The sequence below is a fragment of the Hippichthys cyanospilos genome, chromosome 17 (genome assembly GCF_059441005.1).
Source record: "Hippichthys cyanospilos isolate Australia breed blue-spotted pipefish chromosome 17, RoL_Hcya_1.0, whole genome shotgun sequence".
NCBI lineage: Eukaryota > Metazoa > Chordata > Actinopteri > Syngnathiformes > Syngnathidae > Hippichthys > Hippichthys cyanospilos.
Genome location: NC_142385.1, coordinates 16,445,065 through 16,467,622, shown reverse-complemented (window position 1 = coordinate 16,467,622; position 22,558 = coordinate 16,445,065). Strand labels below are relative to the sequence as shown.

Below are 22,558 nucleotides of genomic sequence, written 5' to 3'. Positions count from 1 at the left end.
CGGCCCGCGCCGCATCCTCCCTTGTCGTCGGGAACTGACGTACTGAAAGGACGCTGGCCTTGCTGCGCTATATGAAGGAGCCAAAGTGGCAAAATTCACCAAATGTACCATTCAAAGGTGTCATTAATTAAATGTTTCATGACAAATGTTTAAATAATTAATGCATGCGATGGGTCATTAATATTTGAATTAATGGAACCATTTCATAAACTACTTTTAAATTACGTTTCATTACAGTTAATGACGTGGGTAATGCTAGTCAAATCTACATATTTAAAAAGTGCATCATTTAATTGAAGTATGAATAAACATGCGTTTGACTAAAAATAGCTTTTGTTAATTACACATTTGACATTAGAAATGAGTCAATTCTATTTTGTCATTTTTATTTTCTTCACATATGAATGAGTTAGCCTTTTCAAAAACACGAGAACCGTTTGAAAAGTCCAACAAAGCGGTAAAGCCGCTTTCATTCAGGAAGGAAAAAAACCAAAGCGAAAAAAGCGTCAAGTTAAACAGCATCCGAGTGAAGGATTTCTCAACTCGTACGAGGACCTTGACGGGAGACGCGAAGGACGCCGCCGACCAAACGCCGAAAGGGACCGCCCCGGCCTGCCGTCAGGCGTCGGGCACGCAGAATCCCGGCGGGTGGTTCCCCCCCCGCAGGCGTCCGAAGCAGCCCAACAAAAGGTCCAGCGCCACCCTGGCCGTCCGCCGCGCCTCCTGCTCCGACGCGCCCCTGAGAGGGTTCACCTCCACCACGTCCACCGCCGACAGCAGACCTGGAGCGCAAACGCGGGATCCCGCACGTCAACGGGCGTGCGAACTTCCAAACCGGACGCGGGAGCGAGAACGCACAATCGCGTGCGAATGTTAGTGATGTTGTTAAGGCGCGCGTTTCTGACCGGTGCCGGCCAAGCGTTCGGCGATGTACACGCCCTCCCTGTAGGTGAGGCCGCCCGGCACGGGCGTCCCCGTCGCCGGGGTGACGGCGGGGTCCAGGGCGTCCACGTCGTAGCTCAGGTGTATGGGCCGCTTCGCCCTGCCCCATGCCGATAAATGACAAATGTAAAGAAGGCCTGGCGGGAGGCGGGGCTAAAGTACTTACCCGCCTCTAGACAGGAAGTCGCACGTCTCCTCCATCACTCGGCCGATGCCCAGCGCGTCCACTTGAGTCATGGAGAAGGCCTTGGCGCCCGTCAGCGTCAGGAGGTAACTGCGCGCCGGCGGGAAAGGGTACTTTTCCTCTAGACGTTGTCGGCGGCGCTCCGGATTCTTAGGGGGTGTGGCTAAAACAAACTCACTGCTCCTCGGGGTCCAGGTCCCTCAGGCCGATGTAGACTAAATGTTTGGCCGAAAGGCACGACGTCATCCACGAGAAGTTGGGCAAGACGGGGACCTGGCCAAAGCAAAGCGTCGCACCTTTAACCCTTTTCATTTCTGTGACTAGTACATAAGCAAGTACTGACCCTAAAGTAATCAATGACTTTAGTACTTTCCTATTTGAAGTCATCACTTTATTATTACCTAAAGTAATCAATTACGTCAAGGCGGCAGCGAAAGCGGGAGGTTTGGCTGACCTTCGCGCGCAGCTCGTGGAGCAGGTAGGACACGGGCTGGCCGTGCATGTTCCCCGTGGGCGTGCTGAGCGGCGTGTTGATGTCGGCGTGGGCGTCCACCCAGACCAGGCTCAGCTCCCCGACGGCCGACGCGTGCCCGTGGACCGAGCCCGCGGCCAGGCTGGAAAGCCAGAGTTGTGTCCATTGTTACATTCGAGGTTCTATAGAGTAGGTGAGGTTGCGGCGTGCCGGTAGATGATTGACAGGCGCCCGGTGGAACTTTTGCACTCGTTTCAACGGGATGGCTAAAGATTCTCCAAAGTCCACCCGAGCTTGGAACGCGCGCTCCGTTCGTTTGCCTCGCGCTCCCACCTGTGGTCTCCGCCCAGCACCACGGCCGCGCGCCCGTCGCGCTTCGCCGCCCGCACCGCCTCCGACAGCCTCCGGTTGGCGCCGCCCACCGCCCGGGGGCGTTTCACCCGCCCCGCCGGCTCGTCGGGCTGCACGTCCTCGAACGCCAAGTTCCCGTAATCCTTCACGGCGTGGCCTGGGGGAGCAAAGGTTTTGCAGGACAGTCAACTTGTGTGTTTGTGCGGGTGAGCACATAGCGAGCCGCTCGCCGTCAAATACGTGTCAAAGCCCGCCAGTGCGCGTTGGATGAAAACGGAAAGGTTCATGCACTGCAGGTAGTGCAGACAAGAGAAACTTTCAAATTAAAAGAAGAAATTGCAACGAAATGAATAGCAACATAGACGACTTCTACATTTTGATGAAAGGAAAAGCAAGTGGAAAGACAACTAAATCGAGAAATAAAGGCCGACATCCGGTTGACTTTGCAGGCATAGAACAGATAAAAGTGTTCTTCAATAAGATGAGGACAGAAGAAAAAAACAACGACAGCTATAAATGATAAAGTAAGTTATATCCTGGAGCTATTTGAATTTTTCACAGAGTGTGGGAGATCCACTTCTATTATTGATTTAGCTCATGCATTTCACAAAATATGAAGTCGGTCTACTAAATAATTAAGAGTCAACACAGTGTCGAAATAAAATACAAATGGCCAATGCTAACCCCTGGGTGATTTTTCACTCCCCTGGCCTAATTATCGCCCAACTTGGGCTGACTTCGAAAGGCGCATAACATCATCAAATACAAATATAGTTTTACTTCCAAGGCTGTTTGGTTTCGAAAAAAAACAAAACATTAACAGCTATTCAATACTGTAAATTTGGCAGAGGGGAATATGCAGATATCGTGTGATGCGTCGCATGAAATAAAACGCTTCCCTGCAGCAAGATAAAAGCTTTCCCGCAACATTTAGTTCTTGGATGGAAGCCTTTTGTCAACTACAAGTCCCACAATACATAACAAGAACTTTGCGAGAGTCGGGCTAAGCCACTCAGTGAAGTCAATGAAAGGCTTGCAGGCTTGTCATAAGATGTCTCCTAGCCCCCCGCTGTGGTTTTGCCGTCTCGACACAAAAATTTCTGTCGTTGAAAGGATTCATGCCAAAATCGTGAGAGATGCACGATAAAACATCGGGTTTACAATAGGTCCTAAATGGACAATAGTTCCCATTTTGAATGGCAGTAAATGAGCCTGACATGGGCTAAATTTGCCATCTGCAGGGTGTACCTCTCGACCTTTGCAAGCATTTACATATAGCATATTGAAAGTCGACATACCCATACCATGGAATGGGGAAAAAGCTTGGACGAACAAACTCGTGCGTTCCCCGACGCTAATTCAATCCGCCCCTCCTGGTTTTTTATTAATTCGGCAAAGCATTGCAGATTACAAGACACAGCAAAAGAGCCAGCCGGGCGCCACCGACAGCTGGGCCAAGGTCCCGGCTCACACTTTCCTGCGTCAACAGCTCTTTCTAAGGACAGGGTCAAAATCAACTAGGATTGCATAAATGGATAACAATGCACACTATTCTAGACAAGAAATAAGCAAATAACAACCTAATATATGATTCCCTTCACAATATCACACATGAAAAACGTCTAGTTGAGTCAAAGTTTCCCCAAGGACAACCACACACACACGCGCGCGCGGCCATGTCATTAGGTACAGAACACAAGACATCTTCAGCTGCTTCCGAACAAATTTTGGATCATCACCTTGTGCCTGAAGCTTGTCCACGAGTCCCTCGGCGCGGATCGCGTCCGGGCCGAGCTGCACGCCGTCCCGGGGCTGCGGGCCGCACGCGCACGCTTTTCTTAATCCCAAAAGGCCGAGCGGGTATTTGTAGAAGACGGGGTGACCTGACCTCACCTGCCCTTTGGAAAAAGGCGCCCCGATGATCCCCACAGAGCACGCCCTCTGAACATGATGGAGGTGAAAATGGCGCTGACGAAGATGACGTGCAGTGGAGGTGATGAGAAGCAGAAGAGGTCTTCCGGCACGCTGCATGCTGATGAGTGAAAAACGGAGAGGACAGAGACACGGAGAGAGCGATCGCGCTCGCTCGGTACGCTGTGACGTCAAAGGCGAGCGGTGACGTCACCCCGGGGTTAATGATTGCACAAGAAAAACAAGCCACAAGTCATCTGCTGACAATTTGGGAGTCGGGTAAGCAAATATTCCAAAGCAAATAGCCAAAAGCGTGCTTGAAAAATTCAAAATTTGAAGATCACATTTCCGAATTTGTATTCAAACGGTCACAAATATATATTTTCTACAGAAGTTGAGCGTATTGCAGAATTGCGCTTGCCATTTTGACTTCATCTCCTCAAAAAGCTTGCCACATGCTTATGTCTCGACATTCGCCACCACAAAAAAGGGCTTTTATTGGAACTCATTGGCATTCTTCAATTAAAAAAAAAACATATTTGAGTGAAATTGGGGAAAGCTTAAAATATTGTAAACTGAAACCTATAGAATAAAGCCAAACTCAGCCACCTGGGGGCAGCATTGAGCGAGTCTGGTACTCAGTAAGCCGCAGTAAAAATGGTCATTCTTCATGAAGGATAAACAATACGTGCATTTGGGTATTGCTGAAACATCTGAATTTCTAATTTCTTAATATATATATTACAATTATAAATCCCCCAACAAGTCAAATCTAAAATAAATAAATAAATAACCTAGCTCTTTAAAGGCATCACTCCATAGAAAACATTTTATGATTGGTCTTACAAAATCTCTTGATTTCCTGTGTTTCAATTTGATCGTGGTTGAAGTCAGGGTACATCACTTTGGTGCAGGAAACAAAATCATGTGGCGTTCCGCTGAACTTTTCCTTCCAAGAAAGAATGAAAAAGGACGAATTGCTATCAGTCTGGAAAGCATCAAAAGCACTGCAATGTTGTCATACTAAAGCTTGATGGGGAAAGGATCACAACAACAACTTGACAGTTAAACTTGCAACAATTTATTTCCGCTATAATGATTGTAAATGTCGTATCACCAAAAAGTGCCTTTGGGACACTTGACTACAAAAAAAAAAAAAAAAAAAACAGATTTGATTTAAAGAAAAAAAAACAAGCGGGTTGCTATCTCCATATAAGAGGGTGTGTGGACTCTTTCAAAACGGGATTATAAAAATAGAATACATCTGACTTGTTTTCACGATGAGGAAAACAAAGTCACGTCAAAAACGACGCGTTTCAAACTGCGTGTGTTAGAAGTAGCTCTGCAGCGGTTCTCCCAAGATGTCCTCCATCTCCTGAACCACCTTCTGAACTTGATGCTCCACTTGCTCGCACTCATCTGGAAAACAAACGAAATTTCACCTAAAGATTCAAGACTCAAGAGTTTTATTGTCACATGCATAGTAACACTACACAATGAAATTCTTCATCTGTTCACTTCCGCCAGCAAATGAACGCAATAGAGCAAATAACAAAGTAGGCAATTAAAAAACAATGTCGCAGGCCTTCGGAAAACATACCAGGGCGAACTTCCAAGGCACAATCAACTGAAAACACATTTTTGTGTAACATGCGAGTATTTGATTTGCTGTTTTGTTATTTACGCTAGTTTGCTGATAATAAATGCGATACAGTGAATTGGATGCTGTTGTTTATGTAACATGGATTAATGATTGTGTACAAGGCAGTAGCGCGTTACTTGGAAACGTGCTAATCTAATATGACTATCTTTTCCAATAACAAAGCTAACATGCTATTCATTCAAAGTCCATAATCAGCATTGAGCTGAAAGATGGCGGGGCAGCTACACTGTAAAGGCAAACGAGACCATTTACTTCCTAGTTACAAAGATCGGTACCGTAAAAGTCATATTTATTAAGAAATTAAATCGCCGATATACCAAACATATTTTGTATGCACACATTTGGAGATAGTTACTGACCCTCCATGAGTTCAGCCAGGAAGGGTATGGTCTCCGGAAGCAGCACCACGTAGTTCTCCTTCAACTTGGTCGCCAGCTCCATCAGCATCAGCAGCGAGGAGAAGCGCACCTACGAAAGGACGGGGAACGTGAAGTCAGCCTCGGAACGTCGCCGTGGCGAAAGGAGGCGTCACCTTGGCGTCAGCGTGTCGGCTCTTGAGCAGGATGTTATAGTTGAGGCTTTTCCACTGGGCGTCGTCCGCCAGCGCCACGGCAAACTGACCCACGCACGGGAGAAGATGTTTGGTCACCCTCAGCCGGTACTCCTCGTCGCCGCCCAGCATGTTCTCCAGCTGGTCCACGAGAGGCGCCAGGAGGGCTTCGGCTCGCTCCTTGCTAAGGAAGCGCTGCGTGTCGTACGAGAAGATTTTGTGCAGGCAGTCCAGGACCCAGCAGAGCAGCAGGTTGCTCTTCTCGGCACCGTGCTCGGAATCGAACAACGGCTCGTCTAAACACCACAGACGGTCTCGTGAGTTTCCTTGTTGACAGCTGTTTAATGCCCGCTTGGACTACGTAAATATCTAATGGAAAAAAAGGAATAGAAAAAGAGAAGCGAGCTTCACCCGTCTTGGATGTGTTGGTCTGCTGAAGGAGGTCTGCGAAGGGCTTGACCAAGTTTCCCGCAAACAGCACGAAGAGGCCTTTGAGGCGCTGGGCGATGCAGTCCGACAGTCGGAAGAACGTCAGCAGACGCTCTTTACTGCCCGCTTTGCTCCAGTCGAAAAGCTGAGGACATAAAAACATGAAAGAAAAAAATGAAAAAAAAAATCATGCAAGAAGGACGATAGTTTAAAATGACTTTCATCAATTATTTCATCAATGAAGTGCTGTTTTTAGATCTGGCATAAATAAATCAAGCAAAGCTCAATTCATATAAACAAATAGTGAACTAATACATCGATCGACCCGTTTCGAATGAAATGCTCAGTAGGCCCGACTAAAGGACGCTCAGGTCACCTTGAAGAAGAGCGGCCTGAATGTGACTTCGGACAGTTTCATCACCATAACCAGCAAACAGTCGATCACGCTGGTCTCGATCTGCGCCGTCCTCGCCAGGTCGCCCTGCACCAGGCGAAAGGTCAGCGGGTCCCACAAACGCAGCAAGGAACACCTACCGAAGCGCCAAACCCACCTGGCAGAATTGGGCTCGGAAGTCCAGGGCGGTGAGGAAGAAACTGGTGAGCTCCGATTGGTGGAAGTTGAGCTGCTCCCGCGTCATGTGGCCCACGTGCTCCTTGAGCATGCCCATCAGCGTCCCCAGGTGGTCCTGAGGGGAAGCACTCTGATGAGAAACAACCGTAATTCCCCAAATTTAAGAGGAATTAAGGTCGTCCAAAGTGGAGTGAATGGATTTGGAGCGGTTGACGCTCAAAGCCATACAGTCATATGGCGTCAACTTGACTGTATTTGGCCATTAGAGTGCGCTACATAGTTACTTGGAACCATGATGGCAAAGGCAGGCTGCAAAAGCACTACTTTTGGTCCCTATCTCACTTCAATGAAGCTCCTTGGACTCTTAGCAAGATTTTTATTGGGAGGCAAGTACCGATAGAATCCCTTGCTGTTGTAAGTGTAAGGAGTAAACATTCCATATAATATATATATATATATATATATATATATATATATATATATATATATATATATATATATATATAAGTGTGTGTGTGTGTAGACTACATGGCTCTCTCACCTTCTTGTCGACCACCATGATGCTGTAGCACTTGGTCAGGACGGGCAGGAGTACCCTGGGGGGGAGCTTGGAGGCTAGCGAGCTCCGAAGCGAGGCCAGGCGTACGGACAGTTGAGTGGTTGCGGATGAGGAAGAAGACGAAGAATCCTCCACAAGACGCGTCAGCCAACACACCTAGAAGGTGAATCGTAAAGTGAGATGTGAGCCGCAAATGAATTTGTTTTTAAAGCAAGTCGGTGAGCCGTTAAAAGATGATTGATTTCACTTGACTTGTTCGAAAATTATTTAATGAGGACAAATAAATCACCAAGTAATCTCGGTGAGGACAAATACAAGGTACCGGTACAGGCAAAACGCTGTCCAAGGCTGATACTTGGGAGTCAAAACAAAACACAAAAACAAAATAAAAAAGATCCACAATCAGGATGTAAATGAATTACACACATGACAGAAGATATTTCTGGATAAGTTGCATCCTTTTATATGTCACCTAAGACAAAACTGCATAATTGAATTCATTTAAACTTTTGATTGGTCTTGGCATGGATCTAAAAAGTTATTTAAAGGAAACCAAGAGGTATTTTTTCAAATAGTACTTTCCAAAAACCATCTTTATTCTTCATTTCTGATTGTCTATTGATATTTTGAGGGATTTGAGGGAATGGGACGTCTCCAATATAATCTCAAGTAAAATATGCACTTTTGTGTCAATAATGGTTGTGAAAAGTGTGACGTGACAAACCTGCAAGGTAGTCTCCTGCAAGTAAGGGCTGATGAAGTGCGCCAGCGTCTCAGCCACGCGCTGCAGGGCGGTTACGGCGCTCAGCAAGTAAATCTCGTTGGTCATCAGATCCTTCCTGTCGGCGAGCACGTGCAGCACCGCTGGCATCAACCTGTAGGGAAGTCACGTGAATATTTGCTTACTTAGCACTTCATTTGGCAGGTTTTAGCAACAAGGAGCATCAACAACTTGGCAAGGGTGGACACGACGTGCGGCACAAACCTGGGCAGCTGCGGAATGGCCAGGGCTTTGAGGGCACTGACCACCTCAGCGACGCACAGCAGAGCGCTGGCCATCACGTTCTTTTCTTCATGCGCCGACGTGACCACCTCCACCATGCGCAGAAGGACGGGGACGAAGGTCTCCTGATGAGTCGGGCCGAAGAGTCGGCAGAGCAACTTGAGGCTGTAGAGCGCCGTTTGCCTGTTGATGGCCTGCTCAGTCGCCGGGTCCTCGGCCGCGTTCCCGTGCGGTACGCCCACGATGGCGAGGAGCTCCCCGACGAGCTCCAGGAGGACGGTGACCTGCGGTGGGGAGAAATTTTTTCTACTGTGATATTTTCTACGGGCAACTCGGCGGGGCGGCGGTTAGCACGTCCGCCTCACAGTTCAGGGACCCGAGTTCAGTTGGGTGCGTGAATGGTTTGTTTGTCCCTCTGTGCCCTGTGATTGGCTGGGAACCAATTCCTACCGCCCACAGTCAGTTGTGATAGACACGAGCGGGCCTGCTACCCAGTGAGGATAAGCGGCTCTAAAAATGGATGAATGGATATTTTCTAATTGTCGGAAACAAGAGCAATAGCGATGGCACTGGGTGTCATTGCCTCCTTGGCCTCCTGTATTATTTTTGAAGAAATGGTTGGCACAGCACTTTTCACAGCAGTCTTCATTTTTTTTCCATTTGAAAATGCTTTGCACTTATGCGGTATTTGAATGTAAGATTTTTTTAAAGGGGGTATGTCATTGATAAAAAGGTTGAGGAGAACTGCTCTCGGTTACCTGTTCCTGTGACCACTGCGTTTTGTGTTGCAGCTTGTTGTTGAGCAGCTCCATGGCTTTCCTCCTCACAGATGACAGCTGGTTTGCCATCAGCCCCCTCATCACCGTGATGAAAGTGTCCGTAGGCAACAAAGCGTTCAACTTGACCAGGAGGAAATGGAACGACGTCAATAAAAATTGACAGTTGAAAGCAAATTTTAAAAGCAAAACAAGGGTTTCATGCAGAGTTGAAAAATCTTGATTTTAAAAGGTAAAGAACGACTTTAAAAATTCACGTTTTGGTGTGGAGAGTTTGTCGCACAGGAAGCACTTACCTTATCCAGAACGTCGTAGGATTTATTGAGCAGAACTCTCCAGAACTTTGCGATGGGCTTGTCTGCATTCTCCTCCATGCAGCGAGCCACGCTCTGAATGTAACACAGGTTGTCCTCCAGCAGTCTAGACAAAGGACAATTTTGCAACAACCATTTCAACATTTTCCTTTGACCTGAAGTCCTGGGTCTTTGCTTCTGGAAATTTCCACCGGGGTCATCATAATGGCCAAATTTGGCCTATTTCAATCAATCACCTAAACATTCTTGGTGTTTCCCTACCTATCTCAAAGCATTTATCCAAAATATGAAGCGATAATTCTACAACACTTTTTTTTTTTTTTAGTCCACTACACCTTCAAAAGTGAAAGAATAGATGCAATAACATGAGTGCTACTGTCATGTAAAGTGTAAAAAGTTTAGTTTGGGTAAATTATCAGATCAAGTCCAGAAGCGCGTAACAGAGAAACTATTTAGGTCAAATTAAGTGCATAGATCACAGAGAGGAAGCTGCCGCTGTTCTATTCACTGCGAAAGGTGACAGATGTGAACCAAACTCACTTCTGCTGTAGCTGCTGGAGAGACTCGGCACTGATGCCGGTGACGGCGTCCTGAGCGTCCGACATCTGGAACAAAAAAAGATGGGAAACATGGGCTTTTGTCAAACTCCCATGATTAAATTGCACTAACTTACATGCAAAAACAATACAAGTCTATCTTCAAGAGAATGCGAAATTCTGTGCTTAAACTTGGAACAACAAGCTTTTATAAATGGATCTGCAGAGCTCACTCGCCTTCCCGATGAAGCTGGCCGAGCCGAGCAGCTGAGCCATGAAGGAGACGGAGAGGAACTTGAAGTGTCTTAACTCCTTGCCACTCTGGGCCTCCACGTTGAAAATCAACTCCTCTGGGTTTTCCTCATTTTTCTTGCCGGCTCCTCGTCGGCTGACGGCGGGCTTGGGCGCCACCACTGCTCAAGATGGAAAATATCAGTTATGAACAGAAACAGCAACAGCAAAGTGTACGCCAACGTTGGCGTGAATGAATGGCAATGCGTGAATACGCTTTAGATCAGGGATGTCAAACATACGGCGCCGGGGCCAGAACCGGCCAGCGAACGCATTTAATCAGCCCGGGATATGATTTTGTCATGTAAAGTATAAAAATGAGCTGATTTTTTTCAATCAAAATGAAAAACTTGAAAATGTTTTATGATTAATAGTAATGTTTTATGATGAAAAGCGACGTTGTGTTTGTACTATTTCGGTCCGGCCCACGTGGGAATACATTTTGCTCTATGCGAGTTTGCACTAGATAAATAGGATCTTCTGCCATAGAGTGGCTTACGTTATCATTCGTGAAGTTGTACGGCGCAAGATTATCAGCCTTTGCTCACCATCCTCTTTGTCGTCGGGCAGCTTGATGAGGAAGTTCAGGATATTGATGAGCGTGGTGAGCTGCTCGGCCACTTCAAACTGGCAACACACAGATATCCAGAAGTCCATGTCTCTCTCCAGAGCCGCCTCCTGTGGAAGCAATGTCACCACAACGTCCTTATTATTTCTTGTTTGGTAAGGCTATTCACGGGGGTAATTACGGCACTTCGCTGTACTGCTTGCTTGCCTTCTCGCTTTCTGAAACAAACGCCCGTGTGGCGTGAACCTTGAACAGAAGAAGCATCAGGACCCAAAGGAAGCGAGCCGGGCCCAGCGTGGTGACGAGCTGAGCCAGGATTGGAAGCCGGCGGTGTTCAGGCACGTGAGGCAGCGCGTCGGTGAAGACGTGCACGATCCTTGCCACCACTGCGTCCACGCTGCCTTCCGACTGGTCGCGGGCCTGCGGAGTCAAGACAAAAAGATGATGGATGAAACAGAATCAGCACAATTTTTTCAAAGATAAATCTTGGGCGGCGTTTGTTCGTAGAAAGATGGCACAGTTAATGGTGTGCGCGGTGCACCCAACCTGGATCAAAGCCGGAATGACCATCTGCACAGTCTTATCGATGACTCTGAAGCTGTAGACGTCATCCAGACGCATGATGTTGGCGCCCATGAAGGTAAAGATGGGCATGATGTTGTGCAGAACCTTCTCCTGGAAGCCCAGCGACATCAAAGCGCAAGTGAGTGGTGTTCAGATGAGAGCCAGCGGTCCGAAACATCCAAACGACTCACGGGAAAGATGTTGGCGACCGCGCCCAACAGCAGCAGAGCGTGATGGTGAGTTTGCGGCACGTCCGTCGCCCGGATGCACTGGACCACCAGCTCCACGCTGAACCTGTCTTCATCCAGGAGGCCTAGGTGAACAAAAATGAAAATGAGTAAACTGACCTGACTTGCGGGGTTTTCAATTTTGTGATTTTTTATTGTTGTTTTGATATGGGAGCAAAAAAACGACAACAACAAAAAACATGCACATTATAATGCACAGAATAAAAAAAGAAGGAAAAAAATGCAGAAACAGGCTTCGGGGCGTAAAGGTTGCGTGTCAAACGTAAAATATGAAAAATAAATTATTTCACTCTACCTGGGGTAGTAAGTTGTCCATCAGGTGCCATTTTGTTGCAGACATTGAGCAAACAGCTGAGCAGAAGCTGCTTGGTGTATTCCATGTTGGGATGTTCCGCAGGAGACACCTCCAGGCTCCTGAGGGACAAATGAAGCAACGGGCTCGAGTGGCATCACTTACGCGCTTTCTGTTGACATCTTCTGGAATTACCTGCCCAGCAGAGTGAACAGTACCGGCGCCAACAACTGGGATTGCTTCAACTTCTTCTTGTGCTGCAGCAACTCCAAGATCAGAGTGACTCGCTGCCAAAAAATAGCACCCCCTTCTGGTGGTACATCATTGCTCAGGTCAGGTTTCCTAAGGAAGGAATGATGATGATTGGTAAGAGGTCCTTATTTTTTATTTATTTATTTTTTTTAAGCTGATGGGAGGATGAAAAATGCCAGTATTGATTTTACTTGTCTGTGTTGTTTTCTCATCGCAGGTTAGGGATATGATATGAGATTTTAAAGCAGTCTTGAAGTTTTTTTTTTAAATACATGTGATTCATTGCTTTATCTTTAATTTGACGAGGAATGTCAAAGAAAAAAAAAAACACAAGCTACTGCAAATCAAGTACAGATAAAAGACTGAACGTGTTAATGAGTTCTAGTGAGTTCTATATGATGTAAAAAAGTGCTTGCACTTCCATGTGTTTAAAAAAAAAAAAACACCACCTGTGCATCATTCTGCTCCTGCGGGTTTGCTGAACTGTCACGGCTACTTTGGCTTTTTCAGGTGGTGCCAGCTCGTTAGCCACTAGCTTAGCATCCACAGCGATCTGCACACACAAAGGGGGTCACAAATGAATGTTCTGTGCAAATTGCAATTAGCAGATTTGTTGCATTTGTTTCCATTTGAAAGACACCAACGTGAACGCTCACCGCTTTAAAGGCGCTGCCGATAGCATTGGCAAGGACGGGATTCCTGGAGTCCACAAGTAGGTCGAACATAACCGTAAGCAGCTTCTGTTGGACTTTTTCATCTTCCAAAGCAGCAAAAAACGGCTTTGTGATCTGTGGGATGAGTTCAACTTCGCTCACACTTATTACAGAATGTTTTCTCATTTGGGTGGCAAAAGCACCCTTGAACCTCAGAACTGTGGCATATGCTCTAACCATGAGTCAATATGCTGCTTATACTCGATTTTCAAAAATAACCTTCTGACCTGTTCCAAAGCAATAATCTGGCAGCTTTGGATGCCCGGCAACGCCAGAGTAGAGGTCTTCATGGCTTTGACCAACAAGTCTAGACAGTTGCGGTCGGCGGCCAGCAGAGGAGCCGCCGCCTCGTTGTATTTGCCCAGGACCAAATGCAACAGCCGGGCTTCGTCCGGCAGCATGGCCGACATGTCGGGGTCATTGAGGAGCAACCGATCCAGCAAGGGAAGCAGAGCGGACAGGACGGCCTGAGGAAAGCAGCGCATCTAGCTGTGAGCACCCAGTGGTTCAGAAGCTTTTGTCATCGAAGTACCCCCGCTCAAGTATTTTTCTCCCTAACCAGCATAAAGCAATTTTGGATGGAAAAAGAGAGAAATCCTAAAACAGAGTGCTGTGTCCTCCGTTCCTCATTTATTAAACTTTAGAACAACATTTTCAGTGTCATTTACAGGCGTTTTATTTCTGGTTTGCCAGCTGGAAAAGTGTGTCCCATGCACATCAGTATGAAAATTAACAAAATAAAGGCATATTATTATTCTGCAAAGCAGTCACTATTACATAAGTTGCTTCGTGTTCTGATTAATTAGCTCTTAAATTGAAAAAGAAAATATACTGTTTTTGCCGCCACGTTTAAAAGCATCACATTAGATATGCTGATACCTTCAGAATCTGGGGTACCACAAATAGTCCCCAGGTTTGTTCCCCCATTTGAGAATCGCTCATGGAGCGCAGATGTTCAGGTGTAGATACACTCACCTGTCCATTGACATGACGCAGCGCCTTCAGCAGGCAGGCACTGATGTAGGACGGGCAGCAAGGATCCTGGATGCTCAGCAGCAGCTGATTTATGGCCGCCCGCAGCGGTGACTTCCTTTGAGCTGAATCACACGCGTCGTGCAAACCACCGAGAGCCTGCAGGTTGAAACGCACGTTATGTGACAGTTCAGATGCTCCGCATGATTGCAAAATGACATTTTAAAACAAATCAAACTTTGAAAATCCTTCCGCAACGCAACTTATTGTCACATTGCTCTATGAAGAATTCAAGTTCCCCACCGTGCTCAAGTATGACGGATCAGCGACAATTTCCTCCGTAGTATTCAGAAGCTTTTCTACGATTGGTAAGAATGGTGAGGCGCCTGCGCCTGATAGGCTCCGCAGAGCGCTGATCGACGCCCTTCGAATCTCTCGGACAGGAGAGGTCAGACAGCATAGCAAAGCGGGAACCACTTGGAAAGAATAACACACAGGCACACGTGGGGAAAAAAACAACACACAGACAAACCCAATATTTCAGACACACAAAACCACAAACAAGAACAAAAAAAAACATACATGTTTGTCATATGTCTGCGTCTTTTGACTGTTGATTTATTTACCAGGCGAGTTGGCTCCTGCGAGTTCCGCCAGTGTGGCAGCGGGCTGGGTGCTCAGCAAAGCTCCGCCCATGTAGAGAGCCTGTGTCTGCAGGATGGCGTCCACCTTCACACCCAGCTGGTCCCCACGGTTGCCGCTGTACCCCCACAGCACGCTCAGGAACTTGAAGAGCACAGTTACATCGCTCAGGTGAACCTGCAGGGAAAGTTACAGACAGTACAAAAAATAGTCGATTAAAAAATACCTGCAGCCCTATTTTTATTTATTTTTTTTTAAGGTAAGTTCCAGGCTAAGTCACTCAACAAAGTCACTGAAAGGCTTGCAAATGTCATAAGTTGTCTGCTGGTGCCCCCTCGGAGGTTTGTTTTGAGGTCAAAACACAAAATTCCTCCACACCCTGTTCACGGGTTGCCGTTGAAAGGATTAATGCAAAAATCGGGGGAAACGGCATGACAAAGCACCGATATTGTCCTAAATTGTCAATATTTCCAATTTCGAACGGCAGTAAATGAGCCTGACATTGACAAAAATTGTCATCAGCAGGGTATACCTCTCGACCTCGACCCCGCAAGCATTTAGAAGGGACGGAAGGACGGCACATTGAAAGTTGACGTGTTTTGACAATCTATACAATATTTTAGCCTCCTAGTGTTCTTTTAGTATGCTTTTCCTTTGATATCACGCATCAAAAAGATGTGAAAGCCTGAGTCGGTTCAAAATTTCCCCCAGGGGTTAATCGACTGTGTAAAATTGTGCGGAAATCCAACCTTAACAAGTAGCTTCATGAGCTCTCGAAAGCTGCCGGCCGTCGGCCCCTCGCCGGCACCCCTGATGACAACGGTGAAGATGCGGGAGAGAAGTCCCAGGTAGCAGCAGGTGTTGGTGTCTAGCTTCTCTGGATTCCACCACATGGCCGCTGGCAAAAAAAAAAAAAAAAAAAATCCCCTCAAGCCTGTCAGGTTGCGATCGCCAAAACATGCCAACGTCAACGACAGCTTGGCTCACCTTTAAAAGTGTTGTCATGAAAGCTGAGAGAAGAGATGAAGTCTCGGAGGAGCCAAATCATCACCTGGCTGTACTCTGGCTGGTGCCGCCGGCCAGGCTGCTGCTCACACTTGCTTAGGTACAAGGACAGTGCCTCACTGAAGGAGGTGAGAACCAAGGGCGGAGCTTCCTGTAGATGCGCGTTCAACTGTCAGGCCCAGCCCGGCGCTCGCTACGATCATTACTCAGATCACGTTATTGTGCTGTGCTTGCTTGGACCGAGGTTCACCTGAGCGTCATCAATCTTGATGAGTTCCAGCAGCGGCCCTTCCAGAATGGCGAGGACCCGCCCGGCGGTGAGCAGATGCTCTGTTTCGCCCAGTTGCTCAAGGCCCAGCAGAAGAGTCTCTGTCATCACCATAAAGAAGGCGGAGCCTCTGACACCGGCACCACGCTGCTGCTCTACCAACACACCGAGCTGCTCCAGCTAAGGAGCAAAGCGGGAGCCAAGGAACAGTATAATGAGAAAAAAAAAAAAAAAAAAAAGCATAATAAATGGAAAGCATTTGAATTAATTAAAAAAAAAAAAACGCCTTAATAAAGTTTAAATATAAGTATATATAATCAAAAATAGAGTCCGATTGAATGCTTTCATGCGGACCTGCGCCGATTGACCGATGCTGATTTTGTTGGGATGGAACCCACTAGACCTGACTGAGGAGGATCTTACCTGCCTGTCTGGCATCGCCTGCCATCAAGGCATCTTTGCACTGGACACTTACTGCTTAATATGGCACAATGTATTATTTGTTTTACTCAGTTATGAAACCTGTTGAGCCCAGATGAGGGCTCCTCCCACCTGCGGTCCCTTCTGAAGGTTTTATATTTTCCCCGACAGGAGTTTTTTTTTTTTTTTTTTTGCGTTTTTCCTCCCTCTTCTGAGCACTTTGTTCAGGGGATGCCGTCGAGTATTTGTGAAGTTCTGGATGATTTCTTTTTCACCTGTGAAGCCCTTTGGGACTTGACTGATTGAGGGCTATAAAAAAATTAATTGACAAACAAAGTACTGTATTACAAAAAAAAAATTGAACTAGAATTGGGGATGGTTGAGTATAATACCTAGCCTTATTTCAGGTATCGGCTGCTCCCTTGCAGCAGTTTTACATTAATTAAGTAGATATGACAATTTAGAAGAATTGAACATTTCCAATCATTCATGAAAGTTGAAGGAAAATAGTGGAATAGACAGTTATTTTTTTTTCATTAATCTCACTTTATTATATCAAAATCACTAGCGGTATTTGTATCGGTGACGAATCAAGAGTTCTGGTATCGGTCTGAACAAACGTGCCATCGAACATTCCGAGCAGAGACGAGAACAACTTACAGCCTTCCGTTTGGTCAAGTGCTCCATTTGGGCCAAGTTCTTCTTCAGCATGGAGGCCAGACGCCCGTTGGCCAAACCAGCCTTGTTGGATTTTGAGCTCTGTTTCATCACTTGGTTCAGTTCTGTGAGGACCATAGAGACACTTTCAGACTCCGGGCGCAGTCGGGGAAATCCTGGTGGAGGGTCTGTCTGCTACCTTCGGACCAGGTCACGGTGAGCGGATGCCGGACGAGGACGGGGCAGCAGGCGATGGAGCGCGCAAGGCGGAGCTGAGGCGAGTCCGGATGGGCGTTGGTGATCACCAGGAATGGCAGCAAGCCCCAGATGATTTTCTCCACCTGCTCGACGCTCCCATTTGTCAGGCTGGAATTGGTCAGTAAACGCACTGTTTCTGTCAAAACTGGCAACCTGGAACACAGGAGGAGGAGGCATTAGGGTTTCTGTTTCTTTAAAGTTGGAAAAATCTAATCTTAATAAAAACAAGTCCTGACCATCTGTCGGCCTCGGGTTGATCGATTCTTTGGAGCAGACACAACAAATTGGACACGACGCCTTCGGCGTCCAACACATCAAGCAGCATCTGGAAAACAACAGCAAAACTTCATACAACAAAAATTCTTGGACAATTGATTTATCAGGCCTAGCTTCTTTCTATTCTTCTGTGGCTGGGGTCGAGTCGTGACAGGCTGCACAGAGAGTTGAAACATAAATCTTTGCTTTATGTTTGGTTTTGTTTTTTAACAAAAATAAAAATTTCTCTCACGATGTGACCAGTTGAATGCAGAAAAACAAGTGCGGAGTCTCAGGTAAGCCCGAAGGGTGAGATGACTTTTTTTCATTTTTATTTGGTTTTCTTGAATTTCTTTGTCTATCCAAGTTTTGCATAGTGTGAAAGCAGGTACAAAAACAAAGCACAGTCAGCCGTTTTACAACGTGAAACGTAAGTAACCTCCAAGGTTTGAAGAGCCGCACTGACAACCTCCAGCGCATCATCCTTCAGCCGCTCCATCACAGCTTCTTTCAGGAAGGCCTGGTCCAAACTCTGAAGCTGTGGAAAGAAAAAAAAGTGTCAGATGTAAGCCAGGCAGTAGAAGAACATATGAAGAACCCGTGAGGTCTCCAGTCACACCTGCTTGGAAGCCACCAGGCTCCTAAGGTGCTTCAGAGCAGAGACTCGTAGCGACGGCTGCGGATGCTTCAGGCTGAGCAGCAGCGACGTGTCCGAGTCGCCCAAAATCTGATGTTGACAACATCAAGCCCACATTTTGTTCAACACTTTCCATTGTCTCGCCTCTTTAGTTTTCGCACCTGAAATTTGCCGCTGCTCATGGATAGAGAGAGGAAATGGTGGAAGAGGCGTTTCTGCTCCAAGTTGTCCGGATCTATCACGTGACCTGAGAGGACGCTGTCTAGAGCCTCAAAATATCTGAGGTGGACAGAGAGCAAACTTAGGTGACTTGAGCTTCCATTTATTGTTTTTAATCACGTCTAGATCTAGTCACCCATAGCAGTTTTGGGACACTTGCTTTATTTTACATTTGCACAAACCAAATAAATAAGACACAATGGGGCCAAAAAAAGCGAACATTTTAGTTTGAAGATCCGACTTTTGCCAGGATGCTACATCAATGTTGCACCACCTTGTTTGACTTGTCAAGCATACTAGAAGGCTTGTTATTACTTGGAGTTTTTCGTTCAAACTTACATTGCGGAAAACATCTTGCTATCTGTTTTTTTCTACCTTTTTTATTTAACATAAACAAAAGCAGTCATACTCACTTGGACTCAAAGAGTCGCACTAGCGGCTGCAGGCGCTGGTTGAGGCTGTCCAACTTGTCCTTGGCGAGCTCCGTCTGACTCAGGTAATCATCGAGCAGCAAACTGCAGCAGCAGAAAGATAAAGACGTCATTTTACACAGAGTGGTGCTTAACTTTTCCTGTATGCATATTTCTGGCTGGTGTGATAGAGTCTGTTTATTAAAAGGGACAGAAGAAGTTTACCGAGCCATGCGTCCATCCAGGCCTTTGGTCAGGGGGACAGACTCCAGGAGCGACTCCAGCATGTGTATGTTGTCTGTCCAAAACACAAAAGGAGCGTCGACCGGAATGGTCAAAGCAACAAGGTTTTTTTTTTTTCTTGTTTTTAATCGGGCTCAGTTCTCACCTGGGCTGACAAAGACGGCATGGACCAGGTGAGGCAGCAGGTAGTGCAGCAGAGGGTTCACGTCGTGGGTGGCGGCCATGAGCTGAAGCGTAGATTCCAGCCCAGGCATGGAACACACATGGCTGCAAAATCTAAACACATCAAAGAGTACTTTGTTATTACTGTATTTCTCAGAGTACAAGTTGAGATTTTCCCCCTCATTTTCAACGCCGATATTAGGAGGGTCGACTTATAACCGCACACACGACGAAGAAATGCCTCTAAGAGTAGCGTAATTTTGTCATTTTAATAACACACGCCATGTGTTTTAATTGCACAGCCATGATCTATCTATGTAATCACTTAAGTCAGGGGTCGACATCACGATTTTGTAAATTTCAGCCAAATAGAAGTTTTAAAAAAAAGGGTAGGGGGTCAACTTGTTCTCAGAGAAATACGGTGAATCATTATACCTATTTGAATTTTACAACAATGCCAGGGGCTGCTTCACTCTGAATTTCAAGCTGGGAAACAACTTCACAGATGACACACACGCCAGTAGATGGCCTTGATGCACCACTTCAGATTTGAGCCAAGTGCCAAGTGTATGAGTACGAGGAAGTTATGACAAACAAAATGGAGGATGGATTTGGGGCAAGATATGGCATTTTACACGTGTATTTTTTTACTATGTATATATATATATATATATATTTTTTCTTATAATTTGGCACAATTACGAGGGTTCAAAAGTACTCTAGAACGATACCTGTATGAGTCCTCAACTCAAATAGTCACAATAGGCTCCCTGGTTAATTGTTGTCCTTCCTACCTGGTCCCAGCCGCGCCCTCCTTCTGGCTCTGCAGGAGCACAATGAGGCAGCCCAAGCCCTCTTTGGCCAACACGGGCTCTTTGAGCACAGACTTGCTGACGCGCACGGCCAGCGTGTCGATCAGGCTCGCCTCCATCACGACCTTGACCGCCAACTGGCACACCACCATGTAGGTGGCCGCCTTATAGTCGGCCAGGTCTGATTTCAGACCCTGAGAAGGGAAAAGGACAAAATGCAATATCGTCCAATGTTAAACATGTTCACTTTTAGGTGGCGCTAACATCTTGTTTCATTTTCTATGTATTATCTGAGTCTGAAAGCGATTTTATTTTGAAAAAACTTTTATTTTGAAAACTGACTGGATTCTCCAGGATTCGTTTTGCTCCCTTCAGGGATAACATTTCACTCACAAAAAAGTTCAACGAATAAGAAAAACATTCTTTCAAAGACAGATGAGGAGCCTTTTTTTTCAGGTGCCAAAACTACATTTTTTTTTTTTTTTTTTTTTTTACCTATTATTATGGTCGTTGTACAGCATTACATAAAATGTCACATTAAGATGTTAACCAATCTGTACCTTCTGAACATATGGTAGCAGTTTGGAAATGATGGTGTCTGACACTTTGTTCACAGCGTCCAGAGCGGACACGATGGTGGAGGCGTAGAAAGAGAAGATCACTCGGAGCTGGGAGAAACTTTGGGTATGTCCGGAAAAAGCCTGAAAAACAAACAAACAAAAACAACAAAACAAGGTTTACTAGCATCTGACTATGTACACATTTTTGTTTCACATTTCAGTTATATATTTGTTGCATGTTAAGTGTTTCAGATATCCCACATTGAGAGCAGTTAGTGGATGCGTCGCCAGTATTAATTTTGAATGCGCTCCAAGTAGTTGTTTTTCCTATTCCTCGCGACGCGGTTTGAGTTCATTTTACCATAAATACCCGAAGTTGAGCAAGAGCCTTGTTTCACCAAGTTTAATATTGTGTGTTTATGCCAAAAGACCGCTATTAATAAATGGGCCGAATGGAATCGCTTGCAGCCCAATGTGTGTGGTGTGCGGCCAACCTGAATGGACATTGTGACAATGTTACAGATGAAGTCCAAGAAGCCCAGGTCCGAGAAGCAGTGGGTAACCAAAGTCCCCTTAGCGAGTGGCACTCCCTTTTTCTAAAGCAAACAAAAAAAGAGCCAACATTTATCAATCTATCCACTAAGTGAAAGGTGAACTTCGCTTCGGAGGCATGTCATCTGACCTGCAGAGGCTGCAGCCAATTCCAGCGGTGAGTGGGTTCCCTGATCTTGAGGAGCTGCACCACTCGGACGAAGGTGTTGGTGTGGTGATAAGGCAGCGCGCAGGCCAGCAGGCTCTCAACGTTGTACAGATGAATATGAAATCTATTCAAAAACATAAAACAACTTTCCAAATCTGGCTAGCGTCAGTTAAAACACCCCCCAACAATTAAAGGTTTTTGATTTTATTTTTTATTTTAGTCGAAGCGAGAGCATACCGGTGCACCAGCCACTCGATGCACTTGTGCGCCGGCTTGAGGAGGAAATATGGGGAGACACGGGTGAGGAAAAGAGAAATATTGGCATCCAGCTTCTTGTTGACATCTTTGGACTGGACACTGCGCTCCAGCGTGAGCGATGCCCGGCTGAAGAGAGAGTCCTGGAACTCCTGGAAAGCTGGTTCGATCCCCAGGAGCTCATCCAGGCCTGTGCAACCTGTAGAAAAGCAACGTTTGGATGATTTAAGAGAAGAAATTGATGCAGAAATTAGGAAGGTGGTGGAAAGGGACTCACCCAGAGCATAGAAGGTGCTTCTGTCAAGGCTAGCAGCCTCTTTTGGGTCAAACAGAAGCGAAGCGACCTCCTTGCGTGACAGTAAATTGGGGTCATTCTGAGGAAGCGCCAGCCGCTTCAGCTGGTAGGCTAATGACGTCATGGTGCGTTGTAAATCTGAAACGTTAATTAAATTGCGTCATCGAGCTATGTAAAACAAGAACGGGAGTTTTTCGGTAATGATTGTTAGGGGAACCAATGATTAAGTTTGGAATATCATCAACAAACTTCACACAATTAAATGTTAATGAAATATATTGCCGAATTACCAACATGCCTCCTATCATGCTATGACAGTGTCCAAACAGCAAATGAAATCAGCAATTTGTCCCAAAAAATTACTCGTAATAAAATATTTCGATATCGGCATTGGCAAAATTTTACGGGCGCTTAGTTTAACGAGTAAGACCAGAATCAAATTACTACAAACGCAGTTTGTTTTTAACACCGTTTTATAATATCCGCATTTCTTTTGTTGTGAGAATAGCTTAAAAGACGAACCTGTTTCCTGATTTTTCTCTAGACACACGTGCGAAAACTGAAAAATATGGTGAACTCGTGCCGGACGTTTCACTTCC

General features: G+C 46.1%; 2 protein-coding genes and 1 long non-coding RNA gene across 3 annotated transcripts; 1 reads left to right on the top strand and 2 right to left on the bottom strand.

Moving 5' to 3' along the window:
- Nucleotides 1-365: 365 nt before the first annotated feature.
- On the bottom strand, nt 366-4,041 carry arg1 (arginase 1). Its single transcript, XM_088438551.1, has 8 exons — nt 3,843-4,041; nt 3,689-3,761; nt 1,932-2,106; nt 1,581-1,740; nt 1,305-1,399; nt 1,109-1,216; nt 906-1,042; nt 366-782 (listed from the first exon to the last, which is right to left on the bottom strand). The coding sequence occupies exons 1-8, from the start codon at nt 3,978-3,980 to the stop codon at nt 619-621; spliced, it is 1,050 nt and encodes a 349-aa protein (XP_088294677.1). The 5' UTR covers nt 3,981-4,041; the 3' UTR covers nt 366-618.
- Nucleotides 4,042-4,918: 877 nt separating this feature from the next.
- Nucleotides 4,919-22,535, bottom strand: heatr1 (HEAT repeat containing 1). Its single transcript, XM_088438541.1, has 44 exons — nt 22,482-22,535; nt 21,942-22,097; nt 21,647-21,863; nt 21,392-21,533; nt 21,204-21,305; nt 20,710-20,850; nt 20,132-20,343; nt 19,321-19,451; nt 19,158-19,230; nt 18,936-19,037; nt 18,465-18,582; nt 18,286-18,393; nt 18,106-18,204; nt 17,648-17,736; nt 17,353-17,564; nt 17,157-17,278; nt 16,059-16,256; nt 15,791-15,959; nt 15,553-15,701; nt 14,788-14,980; nt 14,465-14,637; nt 14,165-14,320; nt 13,417-13,656; nt 13,133-13,264; nt 12,926-13,029; nt 12,420-12,566; nt 12,228-12,346; nt 11,876-11,997; nt 11,667-11,795; nt 11,328-11,540; nt 11,101-11,230; nt 10,499-10,674; nt 10,266-10,330; nt 9,708-9,831; nt 9,394-9,534; nt 8,618-8,919; nt 8,357-8,507; nt 7,615-7,788; nt 7,054-7,188; nt 6,879-6,983; nt 6,485-6,647; nt 6,056-6,369; nt 5,883-5,991; nt 4,919-5,279 (listed from the first exon to the last, which is right to left on the bottom strand). Exons 2-44 carry the CDS (start codon nt 22,081-22,083, stop codon nt 5,191-5,193), a joined length of 6,432 nt encoding a protein of 2,143 aa, XP_088294667.1. The 5' UTR covers nt 22,084-22,097; nt 22,482-22,535; the 3' UTR covers nt 4,919-5,190.
- LOC148410012 (uncharacterized) lies at nt 12,934-13,796 on the top strand. The gene is made up of 2 exons (XR_015868334.1): nt 12,934-13,188; nt 13,428-13,796. It is a non-coding gene; the product is annotated as an uncharacterized LOC148410012 (long non-coding RNA).
- Nucleotides 22,536-22,558: the final 23 nt, after the last annotated feature.